The 26,030-nt window shown below is 41.3% G+C and overlaps 2 protein-coding genes across 2 annotated transcripts in view; both read left to right on the top strand.

Annotated features, from left to right (window-relative positions):
• LOC138610914 (NACHT, LRR and PYD domains-containing protein 12-like) overlaps positions 1–24,489 on the top strand; it is a gene marked incomplete at its 3' end in the record, with an annotated part of 150,988 nt that extends 126,499 nt beyond the window's left edge. Inside the window, exons 19-21 of the mRNA XM_069683790.1 lie at positions 18,846–19,019; positions 21,462–21,635; positions 24,324–24,489. Coding sequence (XP_069539891.1) covers positions 18,846–19,019; positions 21,462–21,635; positions 24,324–24,489 — 514 coding nt within the window. The remainder of the gene's footprint in view (positions 1–18,845; positions 19,020–21,461; positions 21,636–24,323) is intronic.
• LOC138610916 (NLR family CARD domain-containing protein 3-like) lies at positions 672–16,608 on the top strand. The gene is made up of 6 exons (XM_069683794.1): positions 672–730; positions 1,176–1,309; positions 1,579–1,698; positions 10,974–11,209; positions 12,585–14,463; positions 16,294–16,608. Exons 2-6 carry the CDS (start codon positions 1,179–1,181, stop codon positions 16,469–16,471), a joined length of 2,544 nt encoding a protein of 847 aa, XP_069539895.1. The 5' UTR covers positions 672–730; positions 1,176–1,178; the 3' UTR covers positions 16,472–16,608.
• Positions 24,490–26,030: the final 1,541 nt, after the last annotated feature.

Raw genomic sequence — 26,030 nt, 5'->3', positions numbered from 1 at the left:
CAAGTGTCAGTTTCAGTTACAGCACAAATAATTGTCATGGAAATCTGTGATTAAATAAACACTATTTAATATAAAGAAAGATTGCAAAAAAGCACTTCACTAACCTGAGAATTATACAGCTGAATAATAAGCCTCATGCTTAAAGGACCAGTTTCTGTCTGTGTGCATGCAGTCTCTCTCTCTCTCTCTCTCTCTCTCTCTCTCTCTCTCTCTCTCTCTTTATACATCACATACATCCTCAGAAATGTCCCCCTGAAAACACAATGAGGTGAGGAACACAGAGTCTACTGTGCAAGCTGCCATACCAGACTGTTGTCAACAAGATCAGGATACTTTAACGTTGTACAAACATGTAGGATCAGTCCTTCTTCACCTTTCTGCACAGAAAAGTCTCTTCAGGAGTTTTGATGATGTAAATTTAGCTCCATATAAAGGTGACGCTGAGGTGTGTGAAAAAAGTGATGTGACTGTTGTTCCTGTTGGGTTTTGGATGTGTTGAGCAGCAGGTTGTTGTGGTGGCACAATGTGACTCCTTAGACAACCTGCTCCCGCTCACTGTGCTCTTTTTAGTTACACTCAGCTCATTTCCTGTAAATGGAGAGGGGAGGAGACACCTGACCAGGTGATCCATGAGAACAGGGAGGGAACCTGAAAGTGAAAGTGTCAGGCACCTCAGACTCCATTTTGAGTCGACGGAGCAGAAGGAGACAAAGCTGAAGGCTGAGGCAGGGTGAGTGTTAACAAACATTTGTATCATTTGACTGTTAAAGTCTCTGAGTCACTTTTCTACCTGTGGACTGTAGAGGAAAGAAAAGTTCGAATAAACTCGACAGTTTGTTTCATCTGTGGACACAAAGTCTGATTGGCTGAATAATTTACATGAAACCTTCAGTAACTCAAGAAAACAGGCAGAGATATAAAGAACACTGAGCAGGTGGAGCGCTGACTGCTTTAATTTCACTGTATACTGTGTGCGTGTGTGTGTGTGTGTGTGTGTGTGTGTGTGTGTGTGTGTGTGTGCGCGTGTGCGTGCGTGTGTGCGTGTGTGCATGTGCGTGTGCGTGTGTGTGCATGTGTGTGCGTGTGAGTACGTGCGTGCGTGTGTGTGTGTGTGTGTGTGTTCATGTGTGTGTGTGACTCCTTGACAGACTTGTTTTTCTTGAATGTTCTATCAGAAGATGAGTGTTTGTGTGGATGAAGAGGAGGACAGAGCAGAGTCTGCAGTATCCAGCTGTCTGTCTCTGAAGAGTGACCGGTCCAAAGATCGTCCTCCAGCCTTCAGTAATGAACCTGGACCCTCAGACACAAAGTAAGAGACTGATTCTAACTCAAGTATGATTCATTTTAGTTTCATCTAACACTTCCTTGTGATTTTGTTTTTATAGTAAATATTTCCACTGTTATTTCAAACATTTCAACCTGTTTTTGTTAAAAGCCGATAAAAAGTTTAAGAGTTAAAAACAACTCTATGATCAACAGCAGCAGCAGTTTGAGCTTTTAGATCTTCTTAAATGTTTGTAGTCTGAGGATTTATCAAGGATTCACATGATAAGAATAAAAACATGTTGTGTGTTGCAGAGTTCAGCCCAACAGATGGAGAGCAGAGTCTGCAGTATCCAGCTGTCTGTCTCTGAAGAGTGACCGGTCCAAAGAGCATCCTCCAGAGTTCAGTAATGAACCTGGACCCTCAGACACAAAGTAAGAGACTGTTTTTACTGTAAACTGACCTGACAGACGACGATGCATTGAGGATGAATACTAAATGTTTTGCTAATAGATTTATATTCCTGATGCAGAATGATTACTGCAGGAACAGTTTCACACTAAGGTGGATATAGTCTGAGTTTTATATCCACAAACTTCTGATGTTTCTTCTGCAGGAAACACTTGAAACCTCCATTTCAGAATTTACACTTCAGAAAATATAGGATTCATTACGTTTCAAAATCTGCTTCAAATGTTTAAATATTTTTCATATCACCGTTCTGATCTACCAGCTGCCATCTTGAATCAGTTCATATAATAACATTGTAGTGTCTGTGTTGGCTTCAGTAATCAGATGAGAGAGGTGAACACACGTCTTTACTTGGAAACCTCAGGTAATAACACCTCACAGCAGGTTACAGCGTGTGTAGGCAGAGGTTATATGTTGGCCAACCATACAGTGACATCCAGGGTTGGGAGGGTTGTGTTCTGATACAGTTACTCATTACCTGTTAAAAATGTGATCAGTAACGTAATCCAAGTATCACAATGTTAAAGTAACGTAACTGATTACTTTTAGTTACTTTAGAATGACTTCAATATTAAATCTGCAAATTAAGACGAGAGAAAAGAGATGTCAGTACTTATGTCATGTGTTAATGCCCGTTTAAATGAAGAGCGGTAATTATGCACATTCAAATGTACTTTGTTAAGTCTGCTATTCACACTACTTAACAGTCAAACTTCAAGTAAACTGCCATAAAGTTATTCCAGTCCGGGGCTTGTGTTTTTACGCACACCATTCCGGCCGCGGCCTCACCACAGTCACAAACTATTTTTCAGTAGCAGAAGAAGACGACGACAGGTTAGCTTTGAACATGTTTAACTGAACTGATCCGTGCAGCTGACGTTAGCGGTTGGTCTTACCTGTAAATGTTTCTTTAAATTAGATGTCGAGTCCTTGAATAATGACAGCATTTTCACAGCCGGAAGGCAGAACTTGCACTGGACTGTGATGTTGCTTCAGGCAACTTTGAGGAGCGGTGTTGTGAGCAAGCGGCAACCTCCGGTGTTGAAAAATGAAGCCAATGCGGAAGTGCAAAAAACTGCAGTTCCTCGAGTTGCCACTTGAGGCTCCAGAAAACAAGAAATAACATTACAGCAGGTGGGAAAATGCCCATTTTTACAGCAGAAATAAACATTTTACAGCCTGGTTAAAAAGAACAGGTTTGTTATAAATAGCTGATTTTATTGTTCAAGATAACTGTACGGGTGGTGCATGTTTTTTTATAACACACCCGTTTTAATTATATTAAGCCTTAAATTATAGGGGTCGGATCACTTGATTGACAGGCGGATCCTGCAGGCTGTCAGCTAGACATCAACACAGACACAGACACTGAGCTTAACTTCACCCGTTTGTGTTGTTGGAGACTTTTGGGGATTTTTTCCATTCAAAGTTTGGACAAATAATCTCTCTGTGGGATTTATGGAACTTTATGGCTGTGCAAGAAGTCTGAGCTCCAGCTTTACGGTGAGTTAAATGTTAGTGTTATTGTATTGAAATATTTTTCGCACTAAGTAGCAGGTATACTGTGCTCGCTTTAGCTGCTTGTTAGCCTGTACAGTGTTTATCAAACATTTATTTAATCGTCGGCCAGTAAATAGGAGTCAGGAGTTGTTGGCTTTTCCCCGGAGAGATTACAGCGGACTGCAGTGATGAGAAGACCAGTTACTTTAAGTTACGTGTCGGCTCGCCGCTCTCTCATCAGGCGAGCGAGCAGCGAGTCCGCTACTTCTTTAGTCTGATAACTAAACACCTGCATTCAGTCACCAACAGAATCTCCTCCTGGCAAAGCCAAACTAGCTCATTCATGATTTATACAGTCTATGGCCTAATAACCGCTAGCTACGCTGAGGAGCATATAGCCTAGCTTCATAGCCGTAGCTAGCTGATTATTGTGGCCCGCCTATAGAGCTCAGCCATAGCCTTTAGCTCTGTCGCGCTCCGCCTCTTTGCCTGCCTCTGGATTAGCCGGCTCTGGCGTTTCCAATATGGCGACCCCCAGCAGCGGCGCAATTCGGGCTTCAAAATGCTTCTTCAGAAACCAATGGGTGACGTCACTGAGACTACGTCCATTATTTATACAGTCTATGGTTGTGAGATGTGTGTGTCGTGAAGCATCGTGAAGCATCGTGAAGCGCAGTGAAGTGTCATAACGTGTGCGCGCAGGTGCATGTTATTATCAGACGGTCAGACGGACGGGTTAGAAATGAGACGCCAGATGTTATAGAGCCATGGTTCTCAACTGGTGGGTCAGGACCCAAAAGTGGGTCCCATGCGTGCAGTAGTAGTGTAGTTAGTTCACACTCCATTAATCCACTGAGTGGATAATCCCAGCTACATTTACGTTCTTGAAACTTGATGAGCCCCACAGTAGTTGCATTTATTATGCACTTTTTTTTATTTCTGTCGGAAAAACGGCCGTTACATGAATAAATGGTGGAGAGAATATTTTCCTCACAATGTCACCTGCTGGTCATTTTGGGTGACTATTACACTGGTGTGTTTTGTGATGTTGACATTCTGTGATGTTTTGTTCTGTCTCAGGTCATTTTTCATGAAATAGATTTTAGTGGTTAAAACACGTCAGAAATTTGGGTCGTGATTAATCATTAAAGGTGGTGATGGGTCCTGAGGCTAGGCCAGTTGAGAACCACTGTTATAGAGCATCTTTGGTATTAAATCGTCTTCATCTTCAAATGTATTTTAAAATTGTAATCCTGCTAGTAATCCCCATTTTTAATAAATGTATCTGTAATGTAATTACCACCTTTTTTTAACTGTGACTGTAAGAGAATACAGTTGCCTGTTTTTGTATCCTAATTACGTAACGCCGTTACTTGTATTCTGTTGCTCCCCAAGCCTGGTGACATCACAGCTGCATGTGCATATATAAACCAGCAGGTGGCAGACTACCACTCTGATACAAACAGCTTTGCTCACGTTGATTCTCGGTGTTGACGGTTTGCTCTTTGGATTTAGTTTTCAGAACAATGCTTTCATGGATTTATGATTTAAACTCTTACTTTGATAATGTCTTTGCATTGAGGTCCGGGTATCATCAAATAATCCGTTCTGTGATCAGAGAACCCAAAACGAAACTGCTGAAAACGACTCGTTTTATCGTTTTCGACCAATGACTGTATATATAGATGGACAACGCGTCTCCATCTGCTCCCATCGTACGAAAGTGATGTTGAAATAGCCCCTGCAATAGGTGCTGCCATCTTGTGATGGTGACGTCATACGGAGCCAGGGACTGCGCAGTAGAGATCAGCGGGTGAAGCAGCCGTAGCCACTTCCGCTAACTAAAACACACATTTAACTTACTGAAAAAACAGCAAGGATCCCGCACACCAGCATATTTAACAGCAGAGCAGCTTCTCTGTGTTGGTCTGAGGTTAACGTTCACAGGTAAAAAGTAAGATCCATCCATGTTCTAACATCACTCATGCAGTTAAGCACGGCCTGAAGAGAGTCTTTGGTAGGGACCTTTAATGGTAAATACACCTGCACATCATCAGCAAAGCAGTGAAAAGGAACAACATGCTTTCTAAAAATCAACCCCAGGGGTAGCATATAAAGGGAGAACAGTAGGGGGCCCAGAACTGACCCCTGGGGGACCCCGCATGTCAGAGGGGCCACTGTGGAGGAAAACTGGCCCATGTGCACAGAGAGTGTTCTTTCAGAGAGGTACGATTTGAACCAGCCCAAAGCAGTGCCTTTGATGCCTACACAGTGTTCAAGGTGTGAGAGAAGGATTGTATGATCCACTGTGTCAAACGCCGCTGTCAGGTCAAGAAGAATTAAAAAGGCACAGTGACCAGAATCAAGGTTCAACAAGAGATCATTAAAAACTTTTAAAAGAGCAGTTTCAGTGCTGTGAAGAGACTTAAAACCAGACTGAAACAATTCACAAACATTGGCCCTTTGTAAAAATTCTTGGAGTTGGTTAAAAACAGCTTTCTCTGAAACTTTGGCCTAAAGTTAGATAAAACCACGGGATCCAAATTTTTTCAAGAGAGGCTGCACTGTGGCATGTTTGAAAGAGGATGGAACACATCCAGCGCTGAGACACCGATTTATAAGAAACAAAATAAAAGACTGAACTGAGCTAAAAACCTCCTTAAACAAGCGGGATGGAATGCTGTCGGATGGACAGTTCGCAGGACACAAGTGTTCCACTATTTCAATGAGTGTATGTGGAGAAACAGGCTCAAACTGCTGAAAAACAGCTGAGCTTGCTGAAGGAACTGAGGGGTCCTGAGCAGACTGAGGGAGCAGGGACCTAAGAGCAGAAATCTTATTGATGAAGAACTGCAGAAAATCCTCACACAGAGAAGGAGAAGGCAATACAGGCAGCATCACAAGCATTCACAAGAGAATCAAACACATTAAATAGAACCTGCGGTTTGTGAGCATTGGCAGAGATATTCAGTTTTAGCAGCTTTTACAGCCTGCTGATACGTAAGGAAACAGTCACGTAGGAGATCCCAAGAAATATGGAGTTTGTCCTTTTTCCACTTTCTTTCCGCCTGTCTGCATGCGCGTCTGAGCGCGCGAGTGGACTCATTCAGCCAGGGCTCAGTCTGAGGCTTTACACGCCTTACAGTCAAGGTCCAAAATCTCAGTGCAGAGGGAATCAAACATAGTCAAACAGACATCCACACTGAGGTCGCCAAAATCATCCACAGAATACAAGAAAGAGTCTTTAAAAGCAGCGGAAAACTGCGAAGGAGTTGAAGAATTAAAAACACGGAGACAGCGAACGGGGGCGGAGTTCGTAGTTAAAGATGCAGGCAGTGAGAGGGAAAATAAAACAGGTAGATGGTCGGATAGGGGTGTGTGACAGATTTCGGATATCTGCAAATTCAATCCATATGACAGCACAAGATCCAAAATGTGGCCTTTGTCATGCATCGGCTCCGAAACAGATTGCGTGAGATTAAAAGAGTCGATGAGATTGAGAAAGTCTCTGACCAGCGGTCTGGTCTCACAGCAGACATGCACGTTGAAGTCGCCAACAATTGAAAAGTGATCATATTTAAGAGTGACACCCGATACAAAGTCTGCAAAGTCCTGTATAAAGGCTTTGTTAAATTTGGGTGGCCGATAGACCACCGCACAGAGAACAGTCGCAGGGAAGTTTACCTCAAAGAGTTAGAGCTCGAAGCTGGAGCAGCTGACAGCTGGAGACTGCTGGCAGTGAAAGGTAGACTTGAATATGGATGCCAGTCCTCCACCTTTGCCGGTGACGCGAGGAGAGCTGAAGAAACTACATCCAGGGGGAAGGAGCTCCGAAAAAGGAGCAAATTCACCTTCACGGAGCCAGGTTTCCGTTAAGAACATTCCGGCTATTCAGCTTCTACTATGGCGGAGATGGACCAGAGATCAGACCGGACATACGCAAACGATTAAGTAACGTGATACGGAGAAGACGGCTCTGAGTATGATGCCACCAGCATCCTAATAGTCAGGTTAGTAGGCAGTATGCAGTACATACTGTTTGAGTATGTAGTAGGCAGTATGTTCGTATGCGGTTTCAGACACATCATCTGTTTTAGACAAAAAACGAAAAAACAGAAGAACAGAGCAGTTTTCTCGTTTTGTCACTCAGAAACAAAAATCGAAAAAATGGCAAAAACAATTTAAACAAAACGGTCAAATCTGTTTTATTGTCAATTTATCATTTTAATTTTTATCATAATGAATAAAGGAATAAATTGGGGACGTCATGTGACACGGAAGTAACACTTAAAATGTCAAAATAAAAGCCCCTAAACAGTACAGCTGGCTAGAAGATAGATAGATAGATAGAAAGAGAGAGAGAGAGAGAGAGAGAGATAGATAGATAGATAGATAGATAGATAGATAATAGTTTTGAAATTGCAATTTAACTTAAATCTACATTCTTATATCATTTGATTTTTTTTATATCATATCACCAGATTATTTTTTTTGCAAGTCTGCAAAACATTTTGTTTCATATTTTGTTGAACCCAATAAATAATAAATCTTAACCCCAAATTAACATTTATATGAAGATGAGGTCATTAAAAAAAATATCTAATTTCTTTCAGACAAATTTGAGCCAAATTTCAAATCATCACAGATTTTGTTTTGGTTATTAACTTATTTTTTTCAATTTTCTTTTCACAACTGAAGATTTTTTGTGATTTTTTTTAATTAAGTGAAATAATTTTATGTTGTTTAGTTAACATCTTCCAGCCAAATAGAGCATCTTCAAAGTCACCAGCAGAGGTCCCCATCCTCCACCCTGAAGGTTACAAACAGTGACATGGTTTAGGATAATCATGACAACAGCAAAATAATGATAACAATTATACAACATATTACAATTGAACTTAAAGGTACATTGCTCTATCATTTCATTTGGCCTGAGTGACTCATTTTACGAACAGGTATATATTCCAAATGTGTATAAAAATAGGCAACAAACAGTAACATGTAATTTTCAGCTGCCAAAGAATGATTGTGGTTTGTCTATGCCCAAAAATAACTAGATCTAAATTTATAGACATGATCATTTCCAGCAATCAAATATACTTTGTTACCACACAACCATATAGAAATGAGAAAATAACACTTAAAGTGTCATCTTCCTTGTTTCAGTGGACAAATGCACATTATAAATCTACAGAACATATTTCTCTTTACAATTTACCAGAGGATCTAAATATGCAGTGGGGTGTGAGAGATGTCACTGGCTTGCTTTGCAAATATTGTTTTCCTTTCTGCGTGTTGGAGGCCTCTTGGGGCAGCTCTTGTGCCACATAATCAAACAATTACCTACCCACCTACCTACCTGCCTACCAGCTAGCGCTGTTTAGGGGCTTTTATTTTGACAACTGTTACTTCCGTGTCACGTGACGGCCACATTTATATCTTTATTCACTGTGATAAAATCCAAAATAATAAATGGACAATAAACCTGATTGGACCGTTTAGTTTAAATTGTTTTTGTCGTTTTTTCAATTTTTGATTCTGAGTGACAAAACGAGAAAACTGCTCCGTACTTCTGATCACAGAACAGATTATCCGATGATACCCGGACCTACCCGGACCTTGTTGGTTACATGTTGTTTAAAGTTGTTTACAGCTGTGTGTAGCTTTATTACCCAGGGGACATTTGTGGACTATAGATTCATCTTCTCTTTAACTCACTACTTGTGTAAAACATGGTGAAAAAATGAAGCTCAAAGTTGCACTTGGTAATTCTCCAGTGGATTCAGGTGTTATCAGGACATTAAACGGCTGCTGTCAGTTGTCCTCTGGAGGAAAGATGTGAGGGCCGTACTCTAACTCCTAGTCGACCGATAATATCTAAACATTTTATAACACTAGAAGTATTTGGTTGTAGTACTTTGAAATCAAGTACAACAGAGACAATACATGTGACAGTAGTATCTCAAGTCCCATCAAACAGCTTCATTACAGTTAAATGCTCAGACCTTATGTTCCCTTTTAAACGCTGTCACTGCCAGTTATTACAATCTTTTTATATTTGGATCATTAAATGTGAAAAACAGCAAACAGGTGAAACGTATGTTGTTAAACTATTGACTTGAATAATTGAGTGATTATTATTTAGTTTTCTGCATTATGAAGAGTTACTTTCATTGCATGCTGGGATATACGTAAATAAAGCAGGAACAGGAGGAAGATTCAGAAACTTGCTGCAGTCACAATGTGGTTATAAAACGTAAAGAAAAGACTTGATGTGTTTAAATGTGTTTATTCAGGATGAGGAGCACAGCAGGCTCTGACACTCAGTGAGTATTGTTGTTCAACTAGAGAGAGACACAGATATATAAACACTGCAGCACACTGACATCATTGTGTTTGTGGTAGTATTACATTAGTGATGGTTCTACATCGATACACTGGCTTGTATAGCACTGTTAGATAAAATGAGGCTATGTGAGAACCCTGTCAGGGACCACGTTGTGTTCACGTGATGTTTGTGTCAAACTCCAGAGCTGCTTTTATGTCCCAGTCCGTCCCTGAACAGTGGAAAGTGACTGAAGACATAAAGGGCCTGAAAACAAAGGCACCTGTCTGGACTTGAACCTGTGACACCTCTGTTACATGCTGTGTGTCTGAAGCCTTTTTTACACTGCGGTTCCTCCTCAGCGCCGTAACGAAGCTCCGTCCTCATGCCACCTTGTCATTCTACATTGGACCACACAACGCCGCCGCCCCAGAGTCTTTTTAAATAGCGTTCCAGCGTTGCGTCCGCCGTTTCGTTACATTCCGTCCTCTGACGCCGGCTCAGAGGCATCGGAGGACGGAACGTAACAGAGGCATAATAATCATAAAATAATAATGAGCCTGCTGCTCTACTTCAGTTTAATTTAGGCCACTTCTGACCTCAGTTCAAACATGACCTACTCACGCTGAGCCGCCCACAGTGAGAGTAAAACGGTGAAGGACAAAATCAGCTGTCTTTAATGGAGGCTTTTACTGTGAAGCAGCTGCAGGAAGTGTTTGTATTACTAACAGACTACAGGCAGATCCCTGAATGTTTAATAAGACTGTCAGATAGGAAAGCAGTTAATGAAAGGACAGTGTCACAGATCAGAGAGAACCCATACGCAGAATCACAGGGCAGAGGCAGGAGTAAGGCAGCAACAGTTATTTTACTTAGTTTGAGCAATGTACAGTCCTTTCCAGAGGTCAAAACCACAAATCCACAGAATCAGGCAGAGGTACAGAGGCGACAGGCAAAAGTTCAAAAACATGTAGCAAGCACAGGTCAAAATCCAAAAGGCAATACATACAGAACGGCAGGATGCGAAGCAGGAAGAAGCTCAAACTACGATCCGGCAAATGACAAAGGCAAGATGGCTTGTTTAAATACTGAGGGGTGAATGAGCTAACAGGCCACAGGTGTGTGGCAGGAGGAGCAGGCTGGCAAGTGATTGGCTGAAATGAGGGGAAGAGTCAGTGGCATGGAAAAAGCTGGCAGGTGCTGACTGGATAATGAGCAGAGGGGTGTGTGCAGGAGAAGCAGCAGGAGGGTGGGGTCTAAGAGGAGCAGGAGGCTCTAGCAGAGTCTGTGACAGACCAACACTTTCAGTGCTCTCTGTGAGCTATCACAGCTTCTACACAGTGTTGATCACATGGTGACATTTTTCTACCAAACTCAACAAATCATTTCAGTCATAAAGAAATGTCTTCACAGAGAGAAGAAGAGGAGTCATGTTCCTGTGGAGGAGCAGCCGTCCTGCTGTGCTGTGTGTCAGGACGTCCTGAAGGATCCAGTCTCTACCAGCTGTGGACACTGGTTCTGCAGACAGTGCCTCCCCTCATACTGGGACCAGTGTGGTTCATCAGGAGACTCCTCCTGTCCCCAGTGTGGAGAAAGATCCAGAACAACACCTGGACTGCAGACAGCCAGTCAGACCAGCACTTTACAAAGTAAGACCGTCCATCAGTCTGCTGATGTCATCACGTCTGAAACACGGCTTGTTGTTTTCATACAGAGACATTTGTTGTGTCATTCAGCACCAACATTAAGAGCTTTATAAATACCATCACATGTGAACTGATGTGTTCTGCTCCAGCAGACAGATCTGCTCTGTGTCACGTGTCCCCTGTTCTCCTTTGAAGATAGATGAGGGGGGGGGGGGCACATCACTGAGGATCAATCTGTTCTCTCTGCTGTCAATCAAACACGTACCCTGACACACAGTCAGAGGCTGATTTGGACTTTATAACCTTTTGTAACACTCAACCTTTTTATTTTGTCGGGGTTAAAACGCTCAAGGGGTTCTTTTAGAAGAAAAGAAACCTGTAACACTTATAAACAGAAAGTTCCAACTGAGAAACAGTTAATTTCCTCTTAAGATAAGTTTCACCCCTTTTTAGAGCCACTTTGTACTGACAGGCTATTTAAGGGATCAACCAGTGTGCGTCACACAAGTAACTTAAGTTCACTCAGCTCAGTCCGACAAATGAAAATTTAAATACAACAAAACCAACCCTTTAAGTCATTCCATTGTGCATTCAAAACCAACTAAGAGTCCAAAGCTAACGAAATATGAATAAACGAAAGTTCACCTGATTTCTTTTTAGTGCTTTTACACCCAGAAAACAAACAATAAATCCGCCGTCCGTTTGCCTCAACAAAAAGGCGATCGATCACAACTGGTATACCAGTAAACAAATACAAAAAGGCATCGGTCTCACCCAGGTTCAGGAGGGAGAATAATCCACATGATAGATCCTGTCTTTGTTGTTGTTTCCCCTCCTGCGTGTCCAGCCGCGGGAGATGCCCGCACGGAGAGTCGCAATAATCCTTTTAGCTTCTTTCAGTTTCGCCACAGCTCATTCAAAGTTCTTGTTATCCTCATATTTTACTTTCACACTTGAACAGTCTATGGATTATTAAAAGGGTAGCTGCAGTGCTTTCGCCTGGCGCTACATAATTCAATCAGTGCGCACACTGATCCTCCCCCAGCGTCTACGCCACATCCTGCTAATACAACTTCAGCATAGTCATAATTACCAGCCATAACTGCCACATGCACACATCCTTTTACTTTACTGTGGAATATTTAAGTTTACCAGCATTAAAGGCAAAACAGGCATTCAAAAACTTAGGCTATCTCTTTGATTTAAAACCTTCTCATGCACTCCCTTTTACAATTGATTTGACACTTACTTTTTTAATGTGGCACTGTCACACTTTAACACTTTATATTTTCTTATATTGATCTTCTTTTTGGCAATAAGATAATCACCAGACTGTCAAATGTTCTTGGTTTCGTTTCACACTATTTTCTCTTTTTAGTAAAAGGTCAGCAGGAGGTTTTAGATCAACATAAGATCAGTCTGAGGACGAGATGTGAACGTGTGACTGAAGGAACTGATGAAACAGGAAGTGGAACCCTCCTCAACAGAATCTACACTGAGCTCTACATCACTGAGGGACAGAGTGAAGAGGTCAACACCCAACATGAGGTCAGGCAGCTTGAGACAGCTTCCAAGATGGAGACCCTCCGTGACACTCCAATCAAGTGCCACGAAATCTTTAAAGCCTTAGCTGACCAACAGACACCCATCAGAGTGGTCCTGACGAACGGCGTCGCTGGTGTTGGAAAAACCTTCTCAGTGCAGAAGTTCACTCTGGACTGGGCAGAGGGCTCGGAGAACCAAGATGTCAGTCTGCTGATTCTGCTTTCCTTCAGGGAGCTGAACTTGATCAAAGACGAGCAGTACAGTCTTCTCAAGCTGCTTCATGATTTCCATCCAACATTACAGAAGCTCACAGCAGAGACGCTCGCTGTCTGTAAACTGTTGTTCATCTTTGACGGCCTGGATGAAAGCAGGCTTTCATTAGATTTCACCAACACTCAGGTTGTGTCTGACGTCTCACAGAAGTCATCAGTCACTGTCCTGTTTATGAATCTCATCAAGGGGAATCTGCTTCCCTCGGCTCTCGTCTGGATAACTTCCCGACCTGCAGCAGCCAATCAGATCCCTCCTACATACATTGACAGGCTAACAGAAGTCCGAGGCTTCACTGACGCCCAGAAGGAGGAGTACTTCAGGAGGAGGTTCAGTGATGAAGAGCTGTCCAGCAGAATCATCTCACACATGAAGACATCCAGGAGCCTCCACATCATGTGTCTAATCCCAGTCTTCTGCTGGATCACTGCTACAGTTCTGGAGCACATGATGACCACAGACCAGAGGGGAGAGCTGCCCAAGACCCTGACTGACATGTACTCACACTTCCTGCTGGTTCAGACAAAGAGGAAGAAGCAGAAGTATGATGAGGGACATCAGGTGAGTCCTCAGGAACTGATGGAGGCTGACAGGGAAGTTCTTCTGAAGCTGGGGAGGCTGGCGTTTGAACATCTGGAGACAGGAAACATCATGTTCTACCAAGAAGACCTGGAGCAGTGTGATCTGGATGTCACAGAGGCCTCGGTGTACTCAGGAGTTTGTACTGAGATCTTTAAAAGAGAGTGTGTGATCTTCAAGAAAACAGTCTACTGCTTTGTTCATCTGAGCGTTCAAGAGTTCCTGGCTGCAGTCTACATGTTCCACTGTTACACAAACAAGAACACACAAGTACTGGAGGCTTTCCTAGAAGAGAATGATAGGACGAACCCCTCCCTTGATGACTTTTTGAGGAGAGTCATGGAGAGATCCCTTCAAAGTAAGAATGGTCACCTGGACCTGTTTGTTCGCTTCCTGCATGGCCTCTCTCTGAAGTCCAACCAGAGAGAGGCCATGAAGGAAGCAAACAAAAGTGGTCTCATGGACCTGTTTGTTCGCTTCCTGCATGGCCTCTCTCTGAAGTCCAACCAGGGACTCTTAGGAGGCCTGCTGGGCCGGACAGACAACAGTCCAGAAATCATCCAGAGAGTCATCAACAACCTGAAGGAGATGAACAGTAAAGATATCTCTCCTGACAGAAGCATCAACATCTTCCACTGTCTGATGGAGATGAACGACCACTCAGTACACCAGGAGATCCAAGAGTTCCTGAAGTCAGAGAACAGATCAGAGAAAAAACTCTCTGAGATCCACTGCTCTGCTCTGGCCTACATGCTGCAGATGTCAGAGGAGGTTCTGGATGAGTTGGACCTGCAGAAGTACAAAACATCAGATCAGGGACGACTGAGACTGATTCCAGCTGTGAGGAACTGCAGAAAGGCTCGGTGAGTCCAGATGTGATTAAAATTACAAATCAGGTTAATAAGTAGTTCAGTTCTTCAAACATCATCACTATAGAATTATCATTACTCTTAAATACTGTTCCACTCTTTTATTGCACAAATGATCTGTCAGTTTATTCTGTCACAGATTCTCTTGAGCTGTTTCAAATGTTTGAAATGCAAAACTGTTGTTTCAGTCAGTTTTGTTTCCTGCTGTCAAGTTCATGAAGGAAAAGCTTTTCTAGTTATTTCTAATATGTGTCACCTTTGACCTTTTTTCTGCTGATGTTTTATCACAGCAGCATTTAACGACATATATATATAACAGTATTTTCCAGCTATCAGTAAAATGATTACTACATGAGTAGATTCTGCAAGGTGTGCTATATAACCAATAACTATGACCACTATTCTTCAAAGTTTAAAAAAAGATCTGTTTCATTTTCTAAAGCAGATTTCTGAAGACAGAGAGAATTGCTTTCATGTGATTATTTCTGCCATGTTTCTGGTCAGGACAGAGGATGGTCGGGGACGCAACACACTCTGCTTTATATTTTCTATTTCTACAAAGCACTTTATTTTACTTTGTGATGCTCTGTATATATCCAGTGTTTCTGTTGTCAAAGCACTTTGTAAACGTGTTTCTACAAAGTGCTATAGATAAAGGATAAGTGTTATTAGTATGATTCAGATGTAGTATCTAATGTTTGCTGCAGCCGCTGTGGCCACAGGTGAAACTATGGGATCATGTTGAGAGCTGTAACACAGTGATTTGGTAGCACAAGCAGAGAATCGTCATCAAACCTGCAAACTGGTTCAGTGATGTCAGTTACACAACAATATCTATGTACAGTTTGCTAACATTAGCTAACATTAGCTTCTGTAAACTGCTGCTCATACGACACAGACTGTCACAGTAACACCCCTGAGTGTGTTGAACTGAGCAGTGGTGCATTTAGCTGCTCATGAGTTCCACAGTTTACAGAGGGAGGTTGTGTTACATGGCTGTGTTTGAAGTGTTTCCTGATATTCTGTTGCTCACAGAAAGAAGCTGACAGGTGTTTCTCTCTCTTGTTGCTGTAGAGAAGAGTAGGAGCAGGAAATGCACAGCTTCCACCAATATTTAAGGTCTGATGAATATCTCAGAACATTCTGGTCAAATCCAGACTTTTAAAGAGATCGTATACACACCAGTGTTATTTCTCTTAATACTGATACACTGAGAACATCTTTCTGGTGACATCATGGTAACGATAATTAAACCTTACCGGTTTGTTAACTGTGTTTGTTTGCTGAATAAGTTCTTCAGATGCTCACAACAGAATGTAGACGACAGAACTTCATGCGCTCAGCTGTCATACACATCAAAATGTTTGATTATTATATTATTTAAATATGTCCACGTCTAATACTGTCAATAGTTCCCTTTGGTTTCGGTCCCACTTGACAGCAGTCACTGATTTTTCCCACTCATGCACGTGAACCTGAAAGCAGCAGGTAGCCAGCAAAGACAGATCGTCTTTTTAACTAAGTTGTAAAAATGTCTTTTAATCAAGACGACCTCATGTTAACTTTTTGGAGACAGACGTTTTCTCCTCCTTTATCTGCATATTAAAGCAAATCAAAGATTCAAAGTGTGCAGGTACGAGAGGGAGTGAGGAGAATTATTGTTTCATGTCAAACACAGAAAGATAAGATGAGCTGAACCCTGAGGTGAACAGCAAACTTAGATTTTTATTTAACCTGATGTGTCAAACTGTGATCAGACTCACGAAGTAAACACAAAGTGTCTCTTTCATTATAACATATCATGTAATTAATGTGTCATAACAGACTTGTTGGCTGTGGACTGTCAGAGACTCACTGTGAAGTTGTGGCCTCAGCTCTGAAGTCCAACCCCTCCCATCTGACAGAGCTGGACCTGAGCAACAACGATCTGCAGGATTCAGGAGTGAAGCTGCTGTCTGCTGGAGTGGAGAGTCCAAACTGTAGACTGGAGACTCTTCAGTAAGTTTACTGACTGTAGCATGTAGTGTTTCTTATGAGGTTTTAAAGTTTTGGGTCATTAATCTTCAGGATGGACCTGATCACAGATCTGAAGGAGTGATTTAAAAATGTTCTGTCTTTCCAAACAACAAGTCAAGAAAAGAAAAAGGAGAAATTAATTGTTTGAAAGTTTCCACACGACTCACATTGGTGTCGATCAGACCGTGAAGATGATGTCAGCAGTGACGAGGCTGTAGTGTGTGTGAGGGATGTGAACGATGTCGTAGATCTGATGATAGCAGATGAAAACAGGCTGCAGAGAGTTTGAGCTTCTGTGTCACAGACAGAGAGACAGGGTCGATACAGGAAAGAGAGACATGAATGCAGAGCTCAGTAAAGGTGAAGGAAGGAACTGTGATGATCTTCATGGTATCAGAAGCTGACAGCCCACACAGCTGCTGTGCTGTGGTGTGCATCAAAGCAGAGCTAAGAGTAATAAACAGCAGCCTAACAGCAGCCACAACAACACAACAGAGCAGGATTCAAGGTCTGTTTGAAGGTTTAAAAAAAGACTGATGTAATTAGTACAAGAATATCAGTCATAGTGTTTGTGATTTACAACATGAACAGACTGTACATTTATGCAGATTTTATTGACCAAAGTTCAGTCAAACTTTAGAAGCTGGATAAAGATTAAATGACACATCAAAGTCATTTGAACAGGTCAAAAGGTGCAGCATCCTTCAAAAGAACAAGTGTTACACCTGCTTAAAGCCACATGAAGAGATGATTCTGAGTGACAGCATTAAGTTTGAGTTATCTAAGCTTCTATATTATTTCCTGTTCTTCTTTCTAACAGATCAAAGTGTTGCTTTGTTTTCATGTCAGCATTGAGGACTTATCTGAAGAAACAACTTTAGATTTCAGCTAAAACAAATCAATAGTCTGCACCAGAAACATGTTTGTCTTAATGCAGAGGTTCATATTGATTCAAGTCAGTCTCATTACAACACTCACATTCCCACATGCACATCTATTTATAGAGTTATTTAATGCCTGTCATCTTTCCTTCTGTCCATACTGTCTGTGAAGAAATCCTCTCATAACCTGACTCCAGTGTTACGAGATGGAGGACAAACATTCAGTCTGTCACTTTACAAAATGACTTTTACAGTTGAGCTTAAACTAATAGAGGCTTCAGCAGACTGAGCGACACATATCAAGTGTTTAGTGTTTGGCTGTCTGCTTGTTGAGCTGCAGTGGAGGAATAGTGACTCAAAGAGTGAATTTGGTTCTTAGTTTGAAACGTTGGTGGACACAGACTTGATTTGGCTGACTCAGACTGCTGAAGCTTCATATTAGTTTCACATGAACTTATGGAGTTTATCCTGCTGTGTAGTTTTGCTAGGAAGGGACCACTTCACACTCACTGGGGACAGTAGGAATCATTACTGCCACTAATGAGTCTTTCATGTGCAGACAGCATGTGGCTGTTATTTTAAGACTTCAACAAATGTGGACATCTCCTTTTATTACATAGACCTACTAAGCCCCAAATACAGTAAGAAGAAGGCCATTGAATAAATGAATTAGTGAACAGTGTTTAGTCCAACATGTCTGATGTGTTAATGGTTCTCTAATGACACACGTGACTGACATCAGCAGCATGTTATGAACCTGTGCGGACATGAAAAGGTGTATGACTGACTGCAGAAGGCTGACGTCTTGATGATCCACATAACACAATGGAAAAGTCACTCCACTCATTTTAAGGGAAATCTGTCATTTTATCTTCATCATTTATTCAGATTGAGGGGCTGCAGGTTGTCAGAGAGGAGCTGTGCTTCTCTGGCCTCAGCTCTGAAGTCCAACCCCCCAGTCGTCACTTTCTGCAAATAAAAGACCTCAATGAGAATATTTGATTTGACAGTCGGAGAAATGTTGTTTACAATCAAACAAAAGTTCATTTTACTCAAACACAAACCGTTAAATAGTAGAACCAGAGAAAAACATGTTTTAGAAGTGGTCTCAGTTTGATCTTTGAACCTGATCACAGATTTGAACATCATAACAGACCAAGAAGCACTAAACTTTAACTTGTATCAGACTGTGAGTGTGTTATATTTGAACTTGTCACACTTGCAGAGTTTAAGAGGTGAAGTCACTGCGTCTTTATTGAAGTAGCAGCATGTTGTCATTAATATTAATGAGAGCTCTTTTTCACTTTGTGTATTTCACACATTTGAACCTGCATCCTGTTGTGTTCAGGTGTTTGGAGTTTCTATTTTCTAACCTTTGACCTTCTTCACCTTCTTCAGCTCTGAACACATTATTCAACATTAAAGGATTTCATGCAGGAACATTGTCTTCTAAAGTCTCATCATTTATTCTTTATTCAGATTGAGGGGCTGCAGTCTGTCAGAGATGAGCTGTGCTTCTCTGGCCTCAGCTCTGAAGTCCAACCCCTCCCATCTGAGAGAGCTGCAGCTGAGTGACAACAAGCTGCAGGATTCAGGAGTGAAGCTGCTGTGTGGTTTTCTGGAGAGTCCACACTGTAGACTGGAGACTCTGAGGTCAGAAACCATGTTTTACTTCTGTGCTGAGATTAATATGATGTGAAAGTTGTGTTGACACTAAACTGCAGACATAAGGCTGATATTATACTGATCCACACTGAGTATCTTAATGCTAAAGTCTGTTTTCTTCTTCACTGCTTTAGTCCATTGACTGTAGCAGAGCAATGTTGAGTTCCACATTTAAAACCTTCATAGAAGAAGAAAAATCCTACACTGTATAATTCACTGTGAACCTCTGAAACACCTGATTTCATCTTTTATTCCACATCATGTTTTTAAATAAATCAGTCATAGATACATTTATTAATTATTCAGTTTGTACGAGCAGAAAATAACAAATATATTCAGTATTTAGTTTTTCCAACATTCTGATTGAAATCTTTGTTTCTTGTAACGACTGAAAAGTTTCAAGTGAAGATGCTTTGAGTTTCTGGCTCCACTATTTCTAACAGAAATACTGTCCATGTCTTTGTTCACATTCCCCAAAATTCATCCTGACATATTTGGCATGTTGGAAACTTTATTATTCTGAGTCGACTCTTCAGTTATTTTCTGCTGGTTTTTATTGTATTTCTTGTTTGTTGTGTTTGGCTGCACAGCAGGAGTTTGTATAGATGGAGCCACTGGTGCTTCTTGTGTTCCGCCCTGAAAAATGAGGAGAAATAATCACACAGTGATCGGGTGATGTTTCCTCAGAGACATCTGAAGTTAAATGAGCAAAGTGCTGTGATTTCTCCTGGTGAGGGATTAAAAGACCACTTTCACCATCACAGAAGACCTCTATTGCAGTTTAAATTCAACAACAAAGAATCAATCAAATGTTTTAAAATATCACCTAATTCACTTTACAACCAGGGCTTGACATTAACTTTTTTGCTCACTAGCCACATTTTGTTTCTTCACCTTGTCACAGCCGTACGTCCTACAGTCAGTGCAGCTACATTATTTTCTTTGCTGGACCATTTTCAGCGACCTGACCTTTTGGTCTTTTCTTTTTCTTTTTCTCTTTTTCATTTTCTGTTTCACCAAGTTTTCTTTTCTTTGTTGTCTCTACTCCGGGCTTTGTTACACTTCTGTGCAGCCACATTATGATTCTTCACAGGGGCTTCATGTGTGGTCACTGGCGAGCAAATGCAAGGCAGTACAGTGTGCAGGTAGTGCTCATGTCCGCTCTGTAATCAAATGAACACGGAGCCTCACTCACCTTAATAAGACTTGAAAAAACATAATACAAAAAACTGTGATGCAGACTGGCAGCACAGAGAGGGGAGAGCTGCTGCGCAGGTGCACAGAGGGAGGGAGGGAGGGAGCGGGTGAGTATGGACTGAAGTGATGACATGAAATTTAGTTTGATCACGAAGCCTGACGCTCCTCTCTGTGTTTATCAGTGAAATATATGAAGTACACAGCATATGGACATATGCCAGCTTGTGGGGAGTTTATATTTTATAGTAGCCTACCTGTGCGCGGAAATACGGACAGATCACGATGTTATTGAGCCAGGTAGAAAGACAGATCTGTGTCATATCTGCTCCTCTCCTAACGTGTGTCTCCTCCCTGCGCCGCATGATAAATGATAAACTACGTGTGGATCACCTCCGGTTCAGTTCATTCACAGCCTGTGGATGTGGTTAAATGCTTTATAAATATGATTGTTCGTGGAAATACAGGGACAGATCTCGACCCTATTTAGTCAGGGGTAGAGAACCACGCACAGATCGGTGTCATCACTGCGCTGCATGATTGTAAACCGCTCACTGCTGGATCACATGATTATAAACTGTGATAAACTGTTCATAGATCACACTCTGGATCATCTCTCTCTCACCGCGCTGTCTCTCCCTCTCGTCAGATCAGGATTGTCCCGTATTAAAAACTTTAAAGCAGTCTCCTTACTGAAGAAAAATAGAATGCCACCCGCCAGAGTGGCTAGTGAGAGTGAGTGAGTCACCCGCCACTGCCCAATTCTACCTGTCAAGGTACCTGTCTAATGTCAAGCCCTGTTTACAACCATTTTAATAGTGTAACAGTTTTTAAATATCTTTTCTATTTGAATCAGTCCTCATAAATGTTTGATCTTTTGAACCTGATCACAGATTTGAACATCATAACAGACCAAGAAGCACTAAACTGTAACTTGTATCAGACTGTGAGTGTGTTATATTTGAACTTGTCACACTTGCAGAGTTTAAGAGGTGAAGTCACTGCGTCTTTATTGAAGTAGCAGCATGTTGTCATTAATATTAATGAGAGCTCTTTTTCACTTTGTGTATTTCACACATTTGAACCTGCATCCTGTTGTGTTCAGGTGTTTGGAGTTTCTATTTTCTAACCTTTGACCTTCTTCACCTTCTTCAGCTCTGAACACATTATTAAACATTAAAGGATTTCATGCAGGAACATTGTCTTCTAAAGTCTCATCATTTATTCTTTATTCAGATTGAGGGGCTGCAGTCTGTCAGAGATGAGCTGTGCTTCTCTGGCCTCAGCTCTGAAGTCCAACCCCTCCCATCTGAGAGAGCTGCAGCTGAGTGACAACAAGCTGCAGGATTCAGGAGTGAAGCTGCTGTGTGGTTTTCTGGAGAGTCCACACTGTAGACTGGAGACTCTGAGGTCAGAAACCATGTTTTACTTCTGTGCTGAGATTAATATGATGTGAAAGTTGTGTTGACACTAAACTGCAGTCATAAGGCTGATATTATACTGATCCACACTGAGTATCTTAATGCTAAAGTCTGTTTTCTTCTTCACTGCTTTAGTCCATTGACTGTAGCAGAGCAATGTTGAGTTCCACATTTAAAACCTTCATAGAAGAAGAAAAATCCTACACTGTATAATTCACTGTGAACCTCTGAAACACCTGATTTCATCTTTTATTCCACATCATGTTTTTAAATAAATCAGTCATAGATACATTTATTAATTATTCAGTTTGTACGAGCAGAAAATAACAAATATATTCAGTATTTAGTTTTTCCAACATTCTGATTGAAATCTTTGTTTCTTGTAACGACTGAAAAGTTTCAAGTGAAGATGCTTTGAGTTTCTGGCTCCACTATTTCTAACAGAAATACTGTCCATGTCTTTGTTCACATTCCCCAAAATTCATCCTGACATATTTGGCATGTTGGAAACTTTATTATTCTGAGTCGACTCTTCAGTTATTTTCTGCTGGTTTTTATTGTATTTCTTGTTTGTTGTGTTTGGCTGCACAGCAGGAGTCCGTTTCACAAAGCAGGTTCAACAAACTCTGAGTCTATCCCTGAACTCTGAGTTGATCTACTCTGAGATAGGAAACTCTGAGTTTTTGGTTCCAACAGCTGATCAGAGTTAGTTCAATCAACTCTGAGTAAGTTCAGCCAGAGTTAAGTGCGTGCACTTTGACTATAAAAAGCCAGCCTTAATGGAGCCCCGATACCACGATTCACCGTGGCAACGGTACACAAAAAGAGGTCCTCCTACGTCACACCAGTGGAGCTCGAAATCCTCATGCGGACGTTCAGCGAATACGAGCATGTTTTTAGAAAAATAAAGTAACACGGCTGCAGCTGCAAAAGAGAGAGAAGCGGCGTGGGAAGAAACTGCTGCTCAAGTAAATTTGCAAGTTTGAACTGGTCTATTTATTTAATACTTAATCACGACCGGAAGCTAAAATGTATATTAATTTAGGAGCAATCCAGCGGGAGAAAAAAACATACATGGAAGCAGTTAAAAATAAAATACCAGAACATCACTCAAAGGTGCGGCTCAGGCAGAACAGGCTCATGGCTGAACCTCACTTCAGTCATATTTTAAATATTAAACTAATGAAACATCATTCAGTGGCTGTGTTAATGTGCATCAGCTTTATCCCTAACATGATGCTGACTTCACATACATTATAATTCATGTTTATTAAATGAATGTGTTAGTTTAAATAAATAAAAAAATTCCAATAACTTAAGGTGTCTTATTTGAGCGCTCTCGGCAGTGGTGGTGGAAAATCTAAAAGTTATGACTTTGACACAGATTTGTCTTTTGATTTTTTTTATCATAATTATAAAAGACTTTTGCAAAGCGGTCAGAGCAGCACAGAGACGCAACGTTTCTTTTTTTTTAATTTGTAACCGCTCAAACACGCGTGAGACGGGCTGAATGAATGAGGAAGTCGAATGAGGGTTTTTTGTATTCTAGAGGGAGGAGACGGAACGAAACTCTGAGTTTCCTGAGGAACACCTGCTCCCGACCAGGTTAGGTTCAAAGAGTCTGTTACTACGGTAACTGACCGAGAGCTTAAGTTACCTCTCTCTGTGAAACAGGCTAGAGTTACCCCTCTTTCTCTGGTTTGAGTTACCTCCCTTTGTGAAACGGAAAACTCAGAGTTTCCCTCATTTCAGGGTTAACAGACTCAGAGTTTTCAATAAACCTGCTTTGTGAAACGGACCCCTGGAGTTTGTATAGATGGAGCCTCTGGTGCTTCTTGTGTTCCGCCCTGAAAAATGAGGAGAAATAATCACACAGTGATCGGGTGATGTTTCCTCAGAGACATCTGAAGTTAAATGAGCACCCTATTTAGTCAGGGGTAGAGAACCACACACAGATCGGTGTCATCACTGCGCTGCATGATTGTAAACCGCTCACTGCTGGATCACATGATTATAAACTGTGATAAACTGTTCATAGATCACACTCTGGATCATCTCTCTCTCACCGCGCTGTCTCTCCCTCTCGTCAGATCAGGATTGTCCCGTATTAAAAACTTTAAAGCAGTCTCCTTACTGAAGAAAAATAGAATGCCACCCGCCAGAGTGGCTAGTGAGAGTGAGTGAGTCACCCGCCACTGCCCAATTCTACCTGTCAAGGTACCTGTCTAATGTCAAGCCCTGTTTACAACCATTTTAATAGTGTAACAGTTTTTAAATATCTTTTCTATTTGAATCAGTCCTCATAAATGTTTGATCTTTTGAACCTGATCACAGATTTGAACATCATAACAGACCAAGAAGCACTAAACTGTAACTTGTATCAGACTGTGAGTGTGTTATATTTGAACTTGTCACACTTGCAGAGTTTAAGAGGTGAAGTCACTGCGTCTTTATTGAAGTAGCAGCATGTTGTCATTAATATTAATGAGAGCTCTTTTTCACTTTGTGTATTTCACACATTTGAACCTGCATCCTGTTGTGTTCAGGTGTTTGGAGTTTCTATTTTCTAACCTTTGACCTTCTTCACCTTCTTCAGCTCTGAACACATTATTAAACATTAAAGGATTTCATGCAGGAACATTGTCTTCTAAAGTCTCATCATTTATTCTTTATTCAGATTGAGTGGCTGCAGTCTGTCAGAGATGAGCTGTGCTTCTCTGGCCTCAGCTCTGAAGTCCAACCCCTCCCATCTGAGAGAGCTGCAGCTGAGTGACAACAAGCTGCAGGATTCAGGAGTGAAGCTGCTGTGTGGTTTTCTGGAGAGTCCACACTGTAGACTGGAGACTCTGAGGTCAGAAACCATGTTTTACTTCTGTGCTGAGATTAATATGATGTGAAAGTTGTGTTGACACTAAACTGCAGTCATAAGGCTGATATTATACTGATCCACACTGAGTATCTTAATGCTAAAGTCTGTTTTCTTCTTCACTGCTTTAGTCCATTGACTGTAGCAGAGCAATGTTGAGTTCCACATTTAAAACCTTCATAGAAGAAGAAAAATCCTACACTGTATAATTCACTGTGAACCTCTGAAACACCTGATTTCATCTTTTATTCCACATCATGTTTTTAAATAAATCAGTCATAGATACATTTATTAATTATTCAGTTTGTACGAGCAGAAAATAACAAATATATTCAGTATTTAGTTTTTCCAACATTCTGATTGAAATCTTTGTTTCTTGTAACGACTGAAAAGTTTCAAGTGAAGATGCTTTGAGTTTCTGGCTCCACTATTTCTAACAGAAATACTGTCCATGTCTTTGTTCACATTCCCCAAAATTCATCCTGACATATTTGGCATGTTGGAAACTTTATTATTCTGAGTCGACTCTTCAGTTATTTTCTGCTGGTTTTTATTGTATTTCTTGTTTGTTGTGTTTGGCTGCACAGCAGGAGTTTGTATAGATGGAGCCACTGGTGCTTCTTGTGTTCCGCCCTGAAAAATGAGGAGAAATAATCACACAGTGATCGGGTGATGTTTCCTCAGAGACATCTGAAGTTAAATGAGCAAAGTGCTGTGATTTCTCCTGGTGAGGGATTAAAAGACCACTTTCACCATCACAGAAGACCTCTATTGCAGTTTAAATTCAACAACAAAGAATCAATCAAATGTTTTAAAATATCACCTAATTCACTTTACAACCAGGGCTTGACATTAACTTTTTTGCTCACTAGCCACATTTTGTTTCTTCACCTTGTCACAGCCGTACGTCCTACAGTCAGTGCAGCTACATTATTTTCTTTGCTGGACCATTTTCAGCGACCTGACCTTTTGGTCTTTTCTTTTTCTTTTTCTCTTTTTCATTTTCTGTTTCACCAAGTTTTCTTTTCTTTGTTGTCTCTACTCCGGGCTTTGTTACACTTCTGTGCAGCCACATTATGATTCTTCACAGGGGCTTCATGTGTGGTCACTGGCGAGCAAATGCAAGGCAGTACAGTGTGCAGGTAGTGCTCATGTCCGCTCTGTAATCAAATGAACACGGAGCCTCACTCACCTTAATAAGACTTGAAAAAACATAATACAAAAAACTGTGATGCAGACTGGCAGCACAGAGAGGGGAGAGCTGCTGCGCAGGTGCACAGAGGGAGGGAGGGAGGGAGCGGGTGAGTATGGACTGAAGTGATGACATGAAATTTAGTTTGATCACGAAGCCTGACGCTCCTCTCTGTGTTTATCAGTGAAATATATGAAGTACACAGCATATGGACATATGCCAGCTTGTGGGGAGTTTATATTTTATAGTAGCCTACCTGTGCGCGGAAATACGGACAGATCACGATGTTATTGAGCCAGGTAGAAAGACAGATCTGTGTCATATCT

The sequence above is a fragment of the Semicossyphus pulcher genome, unplaced genomic scaffold (genome assembly GCF_022749685.1).
Source record: "Semicossyphus pulcher isolate SPU_LCO1_2020_fin unplaced genomic scaffold, fSemPul1.0.p SCAF_6, whole genome shotgun sequence".
Taxonomy (NCBI): Eukaryota; Metazoa; Chordata; class Actinopteri; order Labriformes; family Labridae; genus Semicossyphus; species Semicossyphus pulcher.
This window is presented reverse-complemented; position numbering and strand designations above follow the sequence as displayed.

Coding starts and splice junctions, on each gene's coding strand:
- LOC138610916 (XM_069683794.1), top strand. CDS start 1,179: ATGAGTGTTTGTGTGGATGAAGAGGAGGACAGAGCAGAGTCTGCAGTA. Junction 1,699..10,973: donor CCTGGACCCTCAGACACAAA/GTAAGAGACTGT, acceptor ATGTCTTCACAG/AGAGAAGAAGAGGAGTCATG. Junction 14,464..16,293: donor AGGAACTGCAGAAAGGCTCG/GTGAGTCCAGAT, acceptor GTGTCATAACAG/ACTTGTTGGCTGTGGACTGT.